The sequence below is a fragment of the Vanessa cardui genome, chromosome 20 (genome assembly GCF_905220365.1).
Source record: "Vanessa cardui chromosome 20, ilVanCard2.1, whole genome shotgun sequence".
Lineage (NCBI taxonomy): Eukaryota > Metazoa > Arthropoda > Insecta > Lepidoptera > Nymphalidae > Vanessa > Vanessa cardui.
This window is the reverse complement of record NC_061142.1, coordinates 841,361-858,727: the sequence shown is the minus strand read 5'-3', so window position 1 is coordinate 858,727 and position 17,367 is coordinate 841,361. Positions and strand designations below refer to the sequence as shown.

Sequence of the window (17,367 nt, the reverse complement as noted above, 5' to 3'; positions counted from 1 at the left end):
CATTTTTTATTCATTTTTATTAACATAACAACTAATATCAACCAGTCTAAATAGTGAAACAATAAATGCAAACTAATTAAATAATTTACAAGCCTTACCAACTAGTATAAAGCAAGTGCCTATGAAATGTCAATGTGACATTTGAGGACAGTGGTTGAGAACATTTCGATTGCCAGGGGTGCACGAACATTTTTGAACAAATTTAGCATATCAACTGTAATTTTCATATAGATTGAAAGTCAACACAGACGAAATAAAATTATTAATGACAAAAGTAATACTTTTAGAATGTTACTCAATATCTTATGTTATTGTTCCTGTATATCACGTGTAGACTGAAGCAATATTAACATACTAATAATTATCCCGTATGTTCATAAAATCCTTTACAGCGAAAGCCTTCACAAAATCTTTACAGCATTTTCGAAATCCATAGTGGCAAATGACACTTCGATTTTGAAAATATTTTGTCACTGTCTCTATTAATGAGCGCACTCCACTTTGGAAAAGTGACGTGACAGTGACAAACACTTTAAAGTCACCGTGACAAAAGCTACCAGTGCGCGCTAGTTCTAACAGTCCAATTCCCGGTCATGTACACCTGCTTTATTTATTATGAACACACTAAGCCGCTTGAGATATTTTGAGCGCCTCCTTGTGCTGGTCCACTTTGGTCCACCTCTCGCTCACCTTCCACAGCCACTGCGCGAGCTCGTAATCCTGTGCCGTTTCTGATGGAATCGCTTTTTTCATGTCCCTATTCAAAACAAAAACAACTTTTATATCAGAATAACATAAAAATTAAGAAAATGATTGAATAAATAATAGCCTATAGTTTAATATGGTTATTAATATGAAATATTTTATTATTATTTACACCCAGAAGTAGAGAAAGGCTAGGGTTGGTATGATGGCATAACTGTCCGTTATGCCGGCATACTTCCAAAACGCTGATGGATGATTAAATTAACAATAAAATGATATCTAGGCATTCAAATAAATATTTAAGATGAACACAACCGAAGGTATCCTTACACGAAGTAATCCCCAGCACTCGTCTGCAGTTTCGGATCCAGGGCCGCGTGTATGACCACCTGGGCGCCAGTCCGCGCCACCTTCATGACGGGCCAGAATATTGGGTACACGATGAACCGCGTCATGCTCTTCATCATGGCCATGTGCCTCGTGAGGTTCGTGTCCGTGAAGCCAGGGTCCACCGCTGCGACAGCTACACCGGTTTCTGTAATTGTATTCTTCGAATTAATATATAAAGGTTTCCTGTAAAAGTTTTTACGTGTTTCGGAGCTGAGGATAGTCCAAATCTTCTCTTTAGGAGTTGCCAATTAATTTAGCTGCTTTGGTTAGGATCGGTGTGTATGAAATTAATTCGACAAAAATCTAGTTCTCTGCAACTGAACACCACAATACAAAATACCGATGTTTGGGTACTATTCTACTAACCTTCTCCTCAAACGGAGATTTGGCGTTCGCCCAGAAGTGGGTAATTTACAGGTTGTTACTATTAAAAACGGATACTAATAGGAGTTAGGGAATTTAGGTCACACTTTTGTAATAACCAAGGCGAGATGTATAAGCCGAGATGGCCCAGTGGTTAGAACGCGTGCGTCTTAACCGATGATGGCGGGTTCAAACCCAGGCAAGCACCGCTGAATATTCATGTGCATAATTTGCGTTAATAAATTCATCTCGTGCTCGACAGTGAACAAAAACATCCAATTCCATAGAAATTCTGCCACATTTGTATTCCACGAACCCGCATGAGAATAGCGTAGTGGGGTGTGTTCCAAATCTTCTCTCTCTCTCTTCTATTATTATTGTGTGTAATAACGGATAACCTCACCAAGCATTCTCCTCCCGAACTCCCTCGCGAACAGGACGTTGGCGAGCTTGCTCTGGTTGTAGGCGGCCACGGGGTCGTAGTTGGTGGACATGTTGAGGTCCTCCGTGTATAGCTTGCCCTTCGCATGCGCGCTGCACGTGACCACCACCACCCGACTCGGTGTGGATTTCTGGTAAAGATTTAGAAAATTTAAGATAAGTCTTAGTCCAGCAATTGTTTGGGCATTCCCATAACACTGCATTATGCTTTGTGGTTAGGATCTGTACAAGCTTGTCTGGGTATCTACCAGGTATTCATCAAATATTCTACCGCCACACAGCTATAGTTTGTTAGAATTGTTGTGTTTCTGATTTAAGGGTGATTATGCAGTGTAACTGCAGACACAAGGGACATAACAATTTAGCTCCTTTAGCATTTAGAATGGTTAATATTAAGAGATACTGTGAGAATAGCCCCAATTTCCCCACTTATCACCAGGTAGCCAAGGTGATCGTCCATCTGTCTATATCATAAATCATAGGGTAAGTGAAATAAAAATAAAATCTGTATAATCTTGTCATTCAATTCTCCTTACGCAAATAAACATCATATTGTTTTAGTAAATATAACCAATGACGCGATATCACTGGTCGAGAGCTTGAATCTTGAATCTATGATATTTATAAAGGATTTGCGCAAAAGTACTTTATTGGAACAAAAATTGTAGTATTATTATTAGTAGTGTAAAAAACGTTGTGGTGTTAACAATTTGAATGGGATACGTGAATTAAAGGTTGTTTATTTGAAAAGTCTTTACTAGTACTTACTTGCAACGTGTCCAGCAGCAGTTCCGTCAGCAGGAAGTGTCCGAAGTGGTTGGTGCCGAGCTGGGTCTCGAAGCCGTCCCGCGTGACGCCCTTGGGGGTCTGCATGACGCCCGCGTTGTTCACTAACACGTGGACGTGCGGCTCTTCTTTCTTAAACCTGACAAATTAATGACATTTTAAATAAAGTTTGTAACTTCTATATTTACACCATGTAGTAACTGCTTGAATATGTCGCAGTACTGGAAGTCTTATCTTCCTTTGAGAAGACTTTTGGAGCTAATTCCGCCACGCTTCTTTGATCCGCTTGCTGAATACATATCAGATGGCATAATTATATCAGAATGTTATTGAAATTAGACACATGCAGGTTTTCTCAAGACATTTTCACGATCAACTACAACAACAACAGCCTGTAAATTCCCACTGCTGGGCTAAAGGCCTCCTCTCCCTTTAAGGAGAAGGTTTGGAAGATATTTCACCACGCTGTTCCAATGCGGGTTGGTGGAATACACATGTGGCAGAATTTCTATGAAATTTTGTCACATGCAGGTTTCCTCACGATGTTTTCCTTCACCGTTGAGCACGAGATGAATTATAAAGACAAATTAAGTACATGAATCAGCGGTGCTTGACTAGGTTTGAACCCGCAATCATCGGTTAAGACGCACGCGTTCTAACCACTGGGCCATCTCGACTCTTCACGATCACGAGATTAAAAAAACTATTGCTTATTTCTAGTAAGGAGATGGCTATAGTAAAAAATGTAATACAAGTAAAGACCTATCTACAAAGTTCCTAATGGACTCGGTACTGGCGAGGTCGCAGGGTCGGCAATACACGAACTTGTTGTTAGTCTCCAAGACGATTTCACGGCGAACCTCTTCGCACTTCGTCATGTCGCGACACGCCATGAACACCTTGGAGCAACAGAACACAAAACTAGTCAAATACATTTTTTAAAATATTCCTAGAGAAAGAACTTAAATGGGAAAGCACAGACTCGTGAACAGAAGAGAAAGTTTTATCCAGACGTAGTATTTCACGACTAAAATAATCGAAATTTTAACGTCGGGATTCGTCTGCAAAAGGTTAACACAATAATAAATTATTCTTTAAAACTTTCTCGATCTAAAAAACGGACTTTTATAAGATAGGAGTTTCATATTAGAAAAAATAGGAAAATTGTCTGTCTAAATCTCATTGTCTTTAATTAAAAGTGAGTAGAGACTGTAATAATAACCAATTTAAAATAAGGTCTAAGAACTCTGTATAAACAGTTGGTTAATTGAATGGTACCTTAGCCCCACGTTTAGCGAACTCCCAAGTAGCTTCCTTGCCTATACCGCTGGTAGCTCCTGTAACGATCACAGTTTTCCCTTCCGCCATTACAGTTTTGTCGAATGGTACTCCGCCATGTACATCCCTAAAATATTACAGAATATAGTAAATACAAAAGACACTTTTAAAGTATTTTATACAATTACAACAACAAACAACAACAACAACAGCCTGTAAATTCCCACTGCTGGGCTAAAGGCCTCCTCTCCCTTTGAAGGTTTGGAACTAAACAATTACATCGAGTGATAATTGAAAGCATAAATCGTAAACCAATAATTTAGTTTTTATACATATTAAGTAATTACAAGATAATGTCTATACCTATAGATGTACCTACATTTTTATTGTAATGTTTAATAATTGCCATAATTAAGGAACTAAAATAAGTCCAATCATATATTAACAAATGATTTTTCACTGCTTTAGAGCAGAAAGTGGGCAAGCAGAAATTAGTTTGCTCGCGAATAGAAATAGGTGTTGTTTTGCTAATAAATATAGTGTTACAAGAGTAACATTAGCCTTCAATACGGTGTTATGACATTTGATTCTATATCATAATTTATTTCATATTATTATTGCCTATTATGAATATAGCAGGGGCTATTGAATTTACATTATATACAATTATTATTGTAATTAATTCATCAATAATTTGTTAAACTGTAATTAATATTATTTTATATGGCATAGCATTTGATACTTGCATGTAAACACTATTTCTTATTTTAAATATGACTCAGCAGTCATTATAAAATTGGGCTATAGCGGGGATTGTTCCTAACAAAAGATAGAGAGATTGGAGCATCATTGTAAAACAATAATATTATTTTGGCCATCCCGAACTACTGAAATTACAATAGAAAATATTCGGGGCACCATCATTCTTACAAATACATTACGTAAAAATATAAGTAGGCATTGTATAACTTAGACCTATTCTATAATGATATCAAATCAAAATCAAAGTATATTTTATTCAAGTGGGCTTTTACAAGCACTTTTGACTCGTCATTTAACAATTAAGTGAAGCTACCACCGGTTCGGAAAGTAGATTCTACCGAGAAGAACCGGCAAGAAACTCAGTAGTTACTCTTTTTCAACATTTAAAAAAATACAGTCATGTTAGTTAATTTTTAAGTTAATACAATTATTAAATTAATATATCCTGCCTGGAAGTCAACAGGTATTAATTCCACGCTTTTTTATCATCTACAAAATCTTGTATCGAACAACATATTAACTTACTTAAAAATGCATAGCGCGCCCGCTCCCGCCGCCAGACCGGTGAAGATTGTGACAGGTAAGTTGGGCACCCACATTGCTGGTGAAAATTACTCGTAAATACACGATAATATAATATTTATGAAATTAATGTAAAGACGCAGAACAGCCTAGTATTGTATATGTCACCGTTAGATTACAAATATCGTTACATTACAAAACGTCTCGTGAGGGTGTAATCTGTCGAAATATTTTGAGCCCTGAAACATGATTGCAATTTAACGCAATATTGTAATCTATCCAAGTTAAACTGTTACATTACAATCTATTTCGCGTTAATTTGTCAATTGCCGATAGCTCTTCCTGATTGGCCCGTCTTCAGACCAAGTTTCCTTGGCCTTGTTGAAAGTCATTGTTAGCTTATTCTTTTGCTTTCCTACTACACTTCCGAGTCTCGAGCAGCACCTTAAGATAGGTAACTTAGTCTAGGTCCCTTATTTCTCCGGTTACGCAGGATTGTTGTCAGTGGCGGCGCAAGATCGAATCTTAATGTGAGCAAGATACAGTTTGCGAGGCTCTTGTTTATTTTTACAGTACTCTGATCGCAATGTTATGTTGTATTTTTTTAAATGTCAGGCGCGAAGCCCTTTGCGCCGCGAGGTCTTGAGCCACACCCACACCGGCTACGCCATTCGCCGCCACTGATTGCTGTGGCGTCTAATTATTCTCATAATTAACTGTATTGCAAATTTTCCTACCATCACTGGCAGCACAATCGTGCATAATTGGTTCAATTTTATCGTTTTTCATGTAAAGAATGACCAGGGACGAAACAGTACTTGATACTTATCGACATATAAACAATGTGAGGAATAGCTAATATTTCTTATAATGACCATATCTGAGCCAGTCACCTTAAGGTAGCCCAGTATATAGTATCCCTTTCATATTAGTATCGATTACCTACTTTCGTTACGTACCAATGACGCCAGAATAAAGAATTTTCAAAAGACCTATTCTTCGGGGAGGGCAAACAGTATTAACATTTTACATTCACAATTTCAATAATTTCCTTCGAGCCTGTCCTTTTGAATTCAAGGCATTGTTTCCTAGAGCTTAATAACTTCCAAGGCAACAAGACATTTTCTATCACTATAAATTGTAAGTGAACAATTAAAAATTTTATTGGGTATGTAGGGTTATCAAAATAAAAAATATTTACTAAGACATATCTTATGTTTATTTCATTTTAGTGTAAACGGCCTAACCGCCGTGTCGTCTCACGTACAGCACACAATACCATAAACTATTAATAATTAAAAAAGATAATCAGAAATATACGAGAACAGAGTAACATATAACATTCACGAGTCAAACCTCAATGACCTGGCAGGTACACAGTATACTTAATAAATAATAGATTTTAACGTAAATCTTGTAAATATTATTAAAAGTAAAAAAGTGGCAAGAATCGATCCACAACCACGATGCATAGTAGGAACTAGAAAAGGCAATCAATGATCGTAACATTACACACATCCTCATATATTTCTGACTTTATGTAATATTTTAATTTATTCCAGAGACAAGATAGTCTGTATCAATGGGTCTGAGCTTTTTTAGCGAAGCGCAGAGCATGTTTCGGATTTTAATTTTTACTGTGTTGTGTTTGATTGTCATTAAACAAAATACTCTGCGTTATAATTTGCCAAATCCAGATTCATAGTCGTATCGGCTGGGTTTTGTTGATGCTGATTGCATCAACATTTAAACAGATTATATTTTTTTTTGCTGTAGAGCTATTCTGTAAGAAGAAAATCGACATCGGAACACGAGCGTGTAATATCAGAGTGATATGCGATATTGAGAATTGAAAATTTATAAGAATCACGCATCAAAATGCCGTATCACCGTAAGTCATTTGTCAAGTGATATACGAAATTAATTCTTACAGAATGGCACTGCTTGCCCTATAAACCCTATATGATACAAACTAATTCTTTCACAATTACATTGTATCGTGAACAGTCGTCATGTAAAATGAAATTATGAACAATTTTATATTAACATATTAAAAATTTTTAAAGTGATATCTTTTTTTGTAAACTTATTTCAAAAATTTTCTTTTAATACTATTTTTTTCATAGTAAAACTTTAAGTATCATTTAAACACATTTGTAGTTCGAGTTTATTACAGATTATAATTTTTAATTGTGATTCGTATTGAACGTGAGTAAAAAAAATATATATGACTGTTCACAAGAAATAATAAAGATAATAAAAAAAGGTAATATAAAATTCCTGTTTACAATTACGTAGATTAATTTAAACAGCATAAAAAACTACAATAATTTTTTTACACCGCTGTCGACGACACTCGAATTCTAGGTATTGTTTTAGATCTCTATAAATTCTAGACAGATACTACAGTTGATGGATAATAAAGGCATATATTATATTATTAATAATACATAAGACCACCGGACAAGGGAAGAAACATTTTGTTACGTTTAACGTTTTCTATAAAAAACATTTTTAACAGACATGCTTAAAAATCATAAAATCTTTTTTTAATATTTATTCTAAAATTAAACGACAGCATGAAATGTCTTAACAATCAGATACGTTGCGACTTCACTGAAAAAGTTGGCAATTTATGTTTGTCATTTCCAAAGTCACCGACTTTTTTTTTGACAATAGAAATATTCAGCGTGATGACAACACAAATAGCCACCTTTCGTTTGGTGGAGACGTAGCTTTAGATCTACATAAAATGAATCTATGGACTATGTTAATTCTATTAATATAAAATTGACTGTTTTGTTAGTAGTTAGCACTAGTGATGCACCAAATGTATTTGGCCGAATGTTACGATATTTTATACGCTATTGATCAACTTCACCGTATATATATAGGTACATTTTACTTGAGATAAGTGTAACAATTCAATAATTAAAAATAAAAAAATACACATGACACGTGACTACAATATATATCTTGGGTGGATACATCATACAACTTCAGAGGATTGTAAATTTTTTAACGAATATCCGGCTTTTTATTCGTATTCATTCGGTCCATCACTATTTAGTACATTAATTTTAATAAAACACATTGAACATACAAAATGATTAATTAATTACGTAAACACAGAAATTATTCGTAAACATTAATATGTAAATAAAAATATCACATGTGCATCTTAAATTTATAGTGCACTTACTTTTTTTAGGGTACAACGACGACTAGGAACCCTTTTTCCTTTTTAATATTTTGAACTCCAATTTATTATAATGTTGAGAAAAGGTACAAAGTATTTAATACTGTATAATCTTATTTTCAATAAATTAATATATTATATATATTTTTTTAAATATAGATAATAAATACATACATTTAAAATCATAACCAACTTCAAAAAAAATTAAATATTACTTTCAAAGGGAAGCAAGAATACATTTAACTATTGTGTAAAACATCTTATAAATATAATTTAGTATGTCTATATGTTTATGAGATTCTAATTTATTTATTTACATATAATAGAAGATATTTTATTTAATTGCTCCCTTAGGTTAACATCTACAATATTCGTGTTATACTATAATTCTATCTAACTCTATGGGATGATTCAAAAGTGCTGTTATGTGATATTTTTATAAATCTATAAAATTCCCATTCTGATACATATAATTCTAACAGCAATTTCGATAAAAAAAAACCTATAAAAAAACCAAATAGGCCAATATTAATCCACTATTTCATTTGGTAATGTTTTAAAAATCATAACATAGGTACAAACAGAAAGTTATATTTTAACTATTTTAATTATAAGTCCTAACTGAAATATTTGTTAATATAACTATTTCTTAATTGATATTTTTAAAGCAATGGGTATATAAATAGTGATTTTATTCGGTGTTAATGTTATATAAATATATACATGTAATAAAATCTGTGCAATACAAAAGGGCATGGTGACTTAAAAATGTACAATTATCTAGTAAAGCGTAAGGTTTTATTGTATTGCAGATCTTGAGCCCAGTTGTCATGAGCCGAGGACATTTGAATGTCACATGAAACTAATCTATATGATCTATGGTACGATTGCCTTTCTAAAATTCTAACATTTTTAGTGTAAAATTTAGGCTTAATCTGTATCTACCGATTTATATTCTGCGTTTTAAACGCTAAGTGTAAATCATGCTTAACTAAGCGTAAAATAGATATGGTTTTAACGTTGACTAGTCGTAACACAGTGAGTTAAGTCATGGAGTTAAGATTAGCTCGCTTTTGTATTCAGTGTTGTAGTACTTTTCGATTTTGAATTGTCATTCGATGGTAGTGGTCTTGCTATACCGACACGAACAATTCCTCTAGGGGCTCCTTTCAAGGCCTGCACTGCTTGGTCAAGGGTTGCATTTTTTATACTGCCTCCGTTTACTGACATCACTCTATCTCCAGGTGAAATTTGACCATTCTTCTCTGCTACACCACCGGGTACCAAGCTTCTGACTACAATTACGGTGCCATTAGGATCTACTGGATCTTGATAATCTAGAATTGAGAAACCAAGACCCTGATCTCCTTTAATTAATTCCACAATATCCTCTCTACTTTGCCACATGGCTAAGCCAGACACACATTCTAAGGACTTGGATTTTTTGGACTGACTGGAGTGATTAGTCAATGTTGCAGTACTGGATGTGTTTATAGATGTGTCTGATTGAGCTTTTACAAGAGTAGTTAAATTGTTGAGGCTTCCAGATATAATTTTCCTTGCTTCAAAGCCTTCTCGGTCCTGTGCTAAATTAATGACAGGCCTGGGCCCGCTATCAGTGTTGCTTCGTGCACAAACTAGACGCACACGATTCGGTAGCTGTTTGAGGATATTTACAACTTCTGTGTGTGTTAAGCCATGCAACCTGTATTCATTAACTTCAAGTAGCTCATCACCAGCTGTAAGCATTCCTTGCTGCCCAACTGGTCCTTCAGGGAGAACAGATCTTATATAGTGGTGGGGCCTCACTTCTTGACCTCCCTCTACATCCACTGTCCCCTCTAGACTTATTCCTAAACCTGAAAGCTTGTGTACTTCTGCCACTATTATTTCTTTTTCTGGTCCAATTTCTTCTCCCCATTTCTTTTTAATCACTTCTTCATCTACTGCCAGTATTGCATCAATTCTTCTGTCTAATTCTTCTTGGGTTGGTTCATTTTCCTCATTTTCATTATCATCTCCAACTTCTAACACACTTGAATCAATAGTGGTGGTGGACACAGGCTCTGGTTCAATTTCAACTGTACTGTTATCAGCTTGTGAAGGCACTGGAAACCATGTGAGGGTGGTGGCCGAAGGTGAGGGTGACGTTGGTCTCTCCTCATTGAATATGGCTAACTGAAGATGTTCAAACTTTGGACCCCTCAAGTATCTTTCTAAAACTAAATGCACGGATATACCAGTGTTTCTCAGTATTTCCACAGCCTGAGGATTACTTTTATCAGCCAAGGAGACTCCGTCAACTTCAATTATTCTATCGTTAAGCCTGATTTTACCACTTTGCTCAGCACTACTGCCTTCTATTATACTTTTCACAAATATTCCTGATAATTCCTCTTTCTCACATACATATCCGGCCACAGTTATACCTAAACCGTACACATTCTTGTTCAAATCCACATGCACAATGTCAACCTCGGGTAAGGTTGGTATTTCTACGGGTACTGTTATTGTTATAGTTGGTGAAATGTTTTCAGCTACGATTGGGTTAACTGCGATCTGCTGTGGATTCTCGCCTAACACGCTGACAGCCGCTACCAAGTTTTCGACATCGCCATTTTGGCCATTTATATAGTCAGCGTAACATTGCGATAAATCATATACAGCGCCATAACCCGTTTCTATTAAGTGACGATCGAGAAGTTCAGGGTCAGCGAGTAGCTTTGTAGGCACCAGAGCTGTCCCTGGGAGGGGGGCTCGAAGTGCAGCAGCAGGATCCGCCGGCCTTGCGACTAGTAGGCGGACAGTCGGGCCCGCCTGTCGCAGGACAGCGGCAACTTGTTCTGAGGTGAATCCTCGCAAGTTCACTGATCCAACTTGCAGAACGTGATCTCCGCTTTGCAGTCGCCCGTCTTTATCAGCTATTCCACCGGGAAGCACATACTTAATCACCACGCCCGTGCTCCTACCGCCTACTAGGTTAAAACCCAATCCATTGCCATCGTTTATAAGCTCAACCACTTCCACCTGCGCCCACTCCGTGCTCAGTACCATCGTTTTCCTAACCATCGGAGCCTTTGGAAGTTACGTGATGTGCACGACGAGGTTATGACCGCCCAAAACATACATCGCGATTAGGAAAATGATTATAGCTAACTTTTTTCACTTGCACGTCAATAAAAAATATAACCGTTCGCAGCCGTTAACGCAAAAATTTTGTAAATTAGATATAAAAATGACATTTACATACTTGCTGAATTGGAGACAGCGAGAATGTGGCCAGCTTCCAGCAGGTATACTCAATGAATAGTTATGGTAAATGTCAAAAAGTGATATTTTATTATTTAAAATATATTATATATTTTTCATAAATTTTACATACATAAATTGAGATAAAAGCATCATTTTACTAATAAAAAAACATTCATATCATACAAATTACGTGCATACTTAAAATGTAATTGTTGTTTTCCTATCTCAATGATAGATGTCGTTAAAACCATAGATTCAGTTGGCTAATGGTTTGATTTTATTTTGTTCCACTCATCAAGAGATGGCACTATTGAGACGTTTCTAGCTACCTATTGCTTTTATTTTAACATTTTTTTTCACTTTTTTCACTTCTCTTATTTTAGTATTTTATTTTTATATGTTTAATATTTTTTTAGCCTTTTCGCCTTACGTGACGTATATGACGATATGTATAACAAACATTTTCATTTCTTAAGTATCTATTACTTTTTTTTTCGATATGATTTATTTTCCACCGACTTCAAAAAGGAGGAGGTTATCAATTCGTCTGTATTTTTTTAAGCTGTTCCAATTGATTAAGGAATAAAAATAAACAACCCTTAGATTTACGCTTTCCATTTGATACGTATTTATTTATAATATACCCCATTTACCTACATTAATCCACTTTTGAATAGCTTAGGCGACATTTGCAGATTTTTTGCAAATCTAAACGGATTTTTTTACTATCAATAGAGACATTAAAAAAACATTCATAGACAACCAATATTTATAAAATTCAATGTAAATTAAAGGGATTGAATAAACCTATAAAGTATTATAAGTATTTATATTAATTATTTCGTAATCTTTTAACGTTTAGTTATTCTTAAACGCATAGATACATAGGTATACCTCCTTAGTAAACGCGAGAGTCGAGATGGCCCAGCGGTTAGAACGCGTGCAACTTAACCGATGATTGCGGGTTCAAACCCAGGCAAGCACCGCTGATTCATGTGCTTAATTTGTCTTTATAATTCATCTCGTGCTCAGCGGTGAAGGAAAACATCGTGAGGAAACCTGCATGTGACAAATTTCATAGAAATTCTGCCACATGTGCATTCCACCAACCCGCATTGGAACAGCGTGGTGGAATATGTTCCAAACCTTCTCCTCAAAGGGAGAGGAGGCCTTTAGCCCAGCAGTGGGAATTTACAGACTGCTGTTGTTGTTGTTGTAAACGCGAGGCTTATGTCATTCCAATAAATAAAGTCATACATCCAATAGTGATCTCTCATTATTGAACTGTACACGGGTTCATACAAGGCATTTATTAAACGTAGTGTCTATCTTTCAAATTTCCAATCGATTGCTACCATCACTCCGAATACTCGTAAAAACTAAAGTTCGGAATGAATCGACGAACTAGTCAAATCGTATTAAAAGTTATATAATAAAGAATATTAGGAATAATAATATTCGGTTCTTAAAGTTTTCAAGAATTCTTTCATATATTGAAATAAAACTAGTTATAACGGATTTGAATCGCGTATATTAATTATTTTTAACATCCCGACGTTTCGAGCACTTTACAGCGTTCGTGGTCACGGGTAGAGGTAGGTCTACCCGATTTAAATCCGTTATAACTAGTTTTATTTCAATGTGTAATAATCGCGAAAACTTAAGACAACATTATTCTTTCAAATAGCAATGTCCCAGTATCAATTATCAAATTACTTTTTTGTTCCATTGGAACGCTTGGCCTTTGGAGTAGTGGTGCAAAAAGCTTCATCAAAACTATAATTCGCCTCATCGCCTCCATTGGTGACAACAGCAGTGCTGGTCCGTTTTTTGCCCAGAGGATCGGAATTGCGATTCAACGGGGAAATGCTATTAAAATTCTTGCCACAAGATTTATACAGTAACTAGTTTTAGTTCATATTTGTATTGTATATATTTAAGCATTTAATGTTATTAATTTTTACGTTTATAAATATTAAAGAAAATATCTCTTTTTACTGTTTAAGCTTGAAGCTGTTTTAGGAGTGGTGATGACAACAGCGCAAGGGTTAAGATCGATTCAGCAGCTTCCGACGCTTCGCTAGGCGGCTCTCGGCCCTGTTGACGCTTCCTGTACAACTATTGTTGTAAAAGTTGTAAATCAAAAAATAGTTTCGTGTATGGATTAAAAACGTCGGAAATATTTTTGCAATCTTAAAAGGGGTAAAAGGGCCTGTTTTGGTTTTTAATTTTCTAAAAACTTCGTAGTTTTACTACTACTTACTATTTAAAGTTACTTTACTTATAGAAATTAAAAAAATTATATAAATTAAATAATTTATATAAGTAAATATTATATAATGTAATTTCAGTAGTTCGGGATGGCCAAAATAATATTATCGTTTTACAATGATGCTTCAATGTCTCTATCTTTTGTAAGAATGCCCCACGCTATAGTCCAATTGTTTTATAATGACAGCTCAATAATATTTAAAATAAGAAATAGTGTTATATGCCAGTATTAAATGCTATGCCATATAAAATAATATTAATTACAGTTTTACAAATTATTGATCAATTAATTACAATAATAATTGTATATAATAAAGTAAATTCAATAGCTCCTGCTATATTAATAATATGCAATAATAATGTGATATAAATTATAATATAGAATCAAATGTCATAAAACCGTATTGAAGGTTAAGGTTACTCTCGTAACAATAAACTGCTGTCGAACCGCTTGGCGCTTGGAGTAGTGGTGCAAAAAGCTTCATCAAAAGTATAACACCTCGCCTCATTGCCTCCACTGGTGACAGGAGGGCTGGTTCGTTTGCGATTCAACGGGGAAATGCTGCTAGCATTCTTGCCACCATTCCACGCGGTCAAGATTTATTCAGTAACTAGTTTTAGTTCATATTTGTATATATATATTTAAGCATTTAATGTTATTAAGTCTAGTAAACCTTGTTCGCTGTGAATATGAGTAGTAGTATTCATAAACGATATCATGATATCATCTGTCTTAGAGAGTAGAGAGAACGTAATCCTTAACGGTCCTTAGCGTGGTCCTCCTCCTAATTTATTTACTAGGTACCTATAGATAAATATAGAGAATATTTCATTTCTAATATTTTTTATAAGTAAACAAAATAAAAGCTCTATCATAGACAATAAAAAAATCTAGATAAGAAAGATATCTGTGCATAACCCAACAGCCCTAGCCGGCGGCGGCTAGCTAAGCTACGCTTATTTCATATAGATCATCATGTCTCTGACATGTCAGGGTGAGGAAAGGTTCGTCACCTTAAGATCTATTTTCGTGTGCTCAGTATGAGCGATAATCTGTTTTACCGATCGAGAATGACATATTGCGTCGCAATGAGTCGATGTTTAGATTCAAAAGGTACTAATAGCTGGCTGGTACTATGAATTTCAAAACAGACGAGGGTTTTCTTACCCTGACTGCACGTAATGTAATGGCAATAATTGTCGGTTTAAGCGTCAATAGGTCGCAGCGGGCGGCAAACCGATGTAACAAGTCTTAGCATCGATCCTGTCCTCTAGGGTTTTTGTAATCTTACACTTAAAAATACAAAATATACATATAAATATACATCTTATACAAAAGGGGTGTAAATAGGTATGTTAGTAATTCCTTTATTAATTATGTGCATTGCTACAATTCCTTTAAAACAAAAGCTAGTGAAAACTAAGACTATTTGTAAATAGTAGAGCATTTGCTAAGTTAATTTCGAAATGTAATTTTGTTATGTCTATTGTTAGTTGTCCTACTTATAAGTAAATAAATCGTATATTAAAGATATAATATTTTGTCAAGCAGCTGTTATTAGTTTTGAGACAAAGTAAAGCGTCATGTCAAACGATTATTGCGTGTTCAAATTGGGTAGGTAAAATAAATACACATTAAAATATTTCAAACTTCATTTTATTTCAGGTACTTTTTATTACAGACTTTGTTATTAAAATCTTATAAATATACTTTTTTTAAATCACATTTTAAGTCTAGGTAAGCAAATAAAATGTTTATTTATGTGTTACATAGAAACTATTTATTTTTTAGTAATAACTTACTTTAATTGTTTTGTTTTATGGCATTGGAAGGGAGGATTTGGAAGGCAAAAGGATTACATGATGGTAAGTGGTCACCGTTGCCTGCCCGTAGACATTGATGCCCTAAGAAATATTAAACATTCGCTACGTGTTACAGTAGTTACACTAAGTTACTCACCCTTGAAACTGGAAAATAACAATATTATGTATTACTACGCTGAGATAGCTTAGTGGTTAGAACGCGTGCATCTTAACTGATGATTGCGGGTTCAAATCCAGGCAAGCACCACTATATATGTGTGCTTAATTTGTGTTTATAATTCATTTCGTGCTCGGCGGTGAAGGAAAACATCGTGAGGAAACCTGCATGTGACTAATTACATCGAAATTCTGCTACATGTGCATTCCACCAACCCGCATTGGAACAGCGTGGTGGAATATGTTCTAAAAACCCTCTTCTTAATGGAAGAGGATACCGGCTGTTACTTTAATTTACTATGTATTACTGCTCGATGGTAGAATATCAGTGAGTGGTAAGGGAGTTGCATATATAACACCAAGTAAATTATTAAGTCTGTATGACCAACTCTATGATTTGATCTTAACATCCACCTATCTTCATACAAACATTCATAATAAATTCGTAACAAACAAGCTTCGTGGCAAATTTCATGTAATTAGGTACAACGGCAACGCCGTAAAAGAACGACATACCGAGTTTCTCTCAAATTTATAATATTACCTAATATAGATATTGCTGTCGAAACGCTTGGCCCTTGGAGTAGTGGTGCAAAAAGCTTCATCAAAAGTATAACACCTCGCCTCATTGCCTCCACCGGTGACAGGAGGGCTGGTTCGTTTTTTGCCCAGAGGATCGGAATTGCGATTCAACGGGGAAATGCTGCTCGCATTCTTGCCACCATTCCACGTGGTCAAGACTTATACAGTAACTAGTTTTAGTTCATATTTGTATATATCTATATATTTAAGCATTTAATGTTGTTATATCTTATGTAATTTTTAATATAGATATTTTTGTTAGTATAATTATACAATAAGTATATACCAATAATCATTCCATCCGCCAATAAATTTTAGAATTAAGATGTTATGTCCCTTGCGCCTGTTACTCTGACTCACTCACCCTTTAAGCCGGAACACAATAATACTGAGTAATATTATTTGGCGGTAAAATATCTGGTGAGTGGGTGGTACCTACCCAGAGGGACTTGCAAAATTTGCGTAAGATCTTTTGAATTTGTTATCTATATTTGTGATTAAGTATAATGAAGTGTTTTTAACCTTTATATTTATATTGTTATGTGTCAGGTTTTCATGGTAATAATGTTTAATTAATAATACAAATTTAGTTATAATTATTATATTGTATATTTAAAAATATCAAAATATTTTAAGCATTTTAGGTAACTTTTAATTTATCTATTATTACGTTTATATATTAATTGACTAAATAAATGTTTAAAGTGTATTAAGTATTCAAAATAAAAGTATCGTAACATCTTAATGATGAACATCAACGTTGCAGTACACCTGTGTCATTATTTTTAATATTTATAAAGTATTTTTTTGTTAATGTACATTTTAGGTCAGAATTG

At 34.8% G+C, this 17,367-nt stretch overlaps 2 protein-coding genes across 2 annotated transcripts; both read right to left on the bottom strand.

Moving 5' to 3' along the window:
* Nucleotides 1-294: 294 nt before the first annotated feature.
* On the bottom strand, nt 295-11,847 carry LOC124538590 (retinol dehydrogenase 12-like). Its single transcript, XM_047115694.1, has 8 exons — nt 11,697-11,847; nt 5,251-5,326; nt 3,964-4,090; nt 3,448-3,584; nt 2,668-2,824; nt 1,862-2,030; nt 1,036-1,240; nt 295-757 (listed from the first exon to the last, which is right to left on the bottom strand). The coding sequence occupies exons 2-8, from the start codon at nt 5,322-5,324 to the stop codon at nt 625-627; spliced, it is 1,002 nt and encodes a 333-aa protein (XP_046971650.1). The 5' UTR covers nt 5,325-5,326; nt 11,697-11,847; the 3' UTR covers nt 295-624.
* LOC124538589 (patj homolog) lies at nt 6,444-11,690 on the bottom strand. Its single transcript, XM_047115693.1, has one exon. The coding sequence runs from the start codon at nt 11,513-11,515 to the stop codon at nt 9,509-9,511; it is 2,007 nt and encodes a 668-aa protein (XP_046971649.1). The 5' UTR covers nt 11,516-11,690; the 3' UTR covers nt 6,444-9,508.
* Nucleotides 11,848-17,367: the final 5,520 nt, after the last annotated feature.

Bases quoted from the DNA above. Each gene is read 5' to 3' on its own strand.
- LOC124538590 (XM_047115694.1), bottom strand. From the start codon at position 5,324: ATGTGGGTGCCCAACTTACCTGTCACAATCTTCACCGGTCTGGCGGCG. The intron at 2,825-3,447 runs GTCTTTACTTGT...TTAATTTGTCAG, and splicing joins ATTAGGAACTTTGTAGATAG to GTTTAAGAAAGAAGAGCCGC. The intron at 1,241-1,861 runs GTGAGGTTATCC...ATACAATTACAG, and splicing joins GTTCGGGAGGAGAATGCTTG to AAACCGGTGTAGCTGTCGCA.
- LOC124538589 (XM_047115693.1), bottom strand. From the start codon at position 11,515: ATGGTTAGGAAAACGATGGTACTGAGCACGGAGTGGGCGCAGGTGGAA.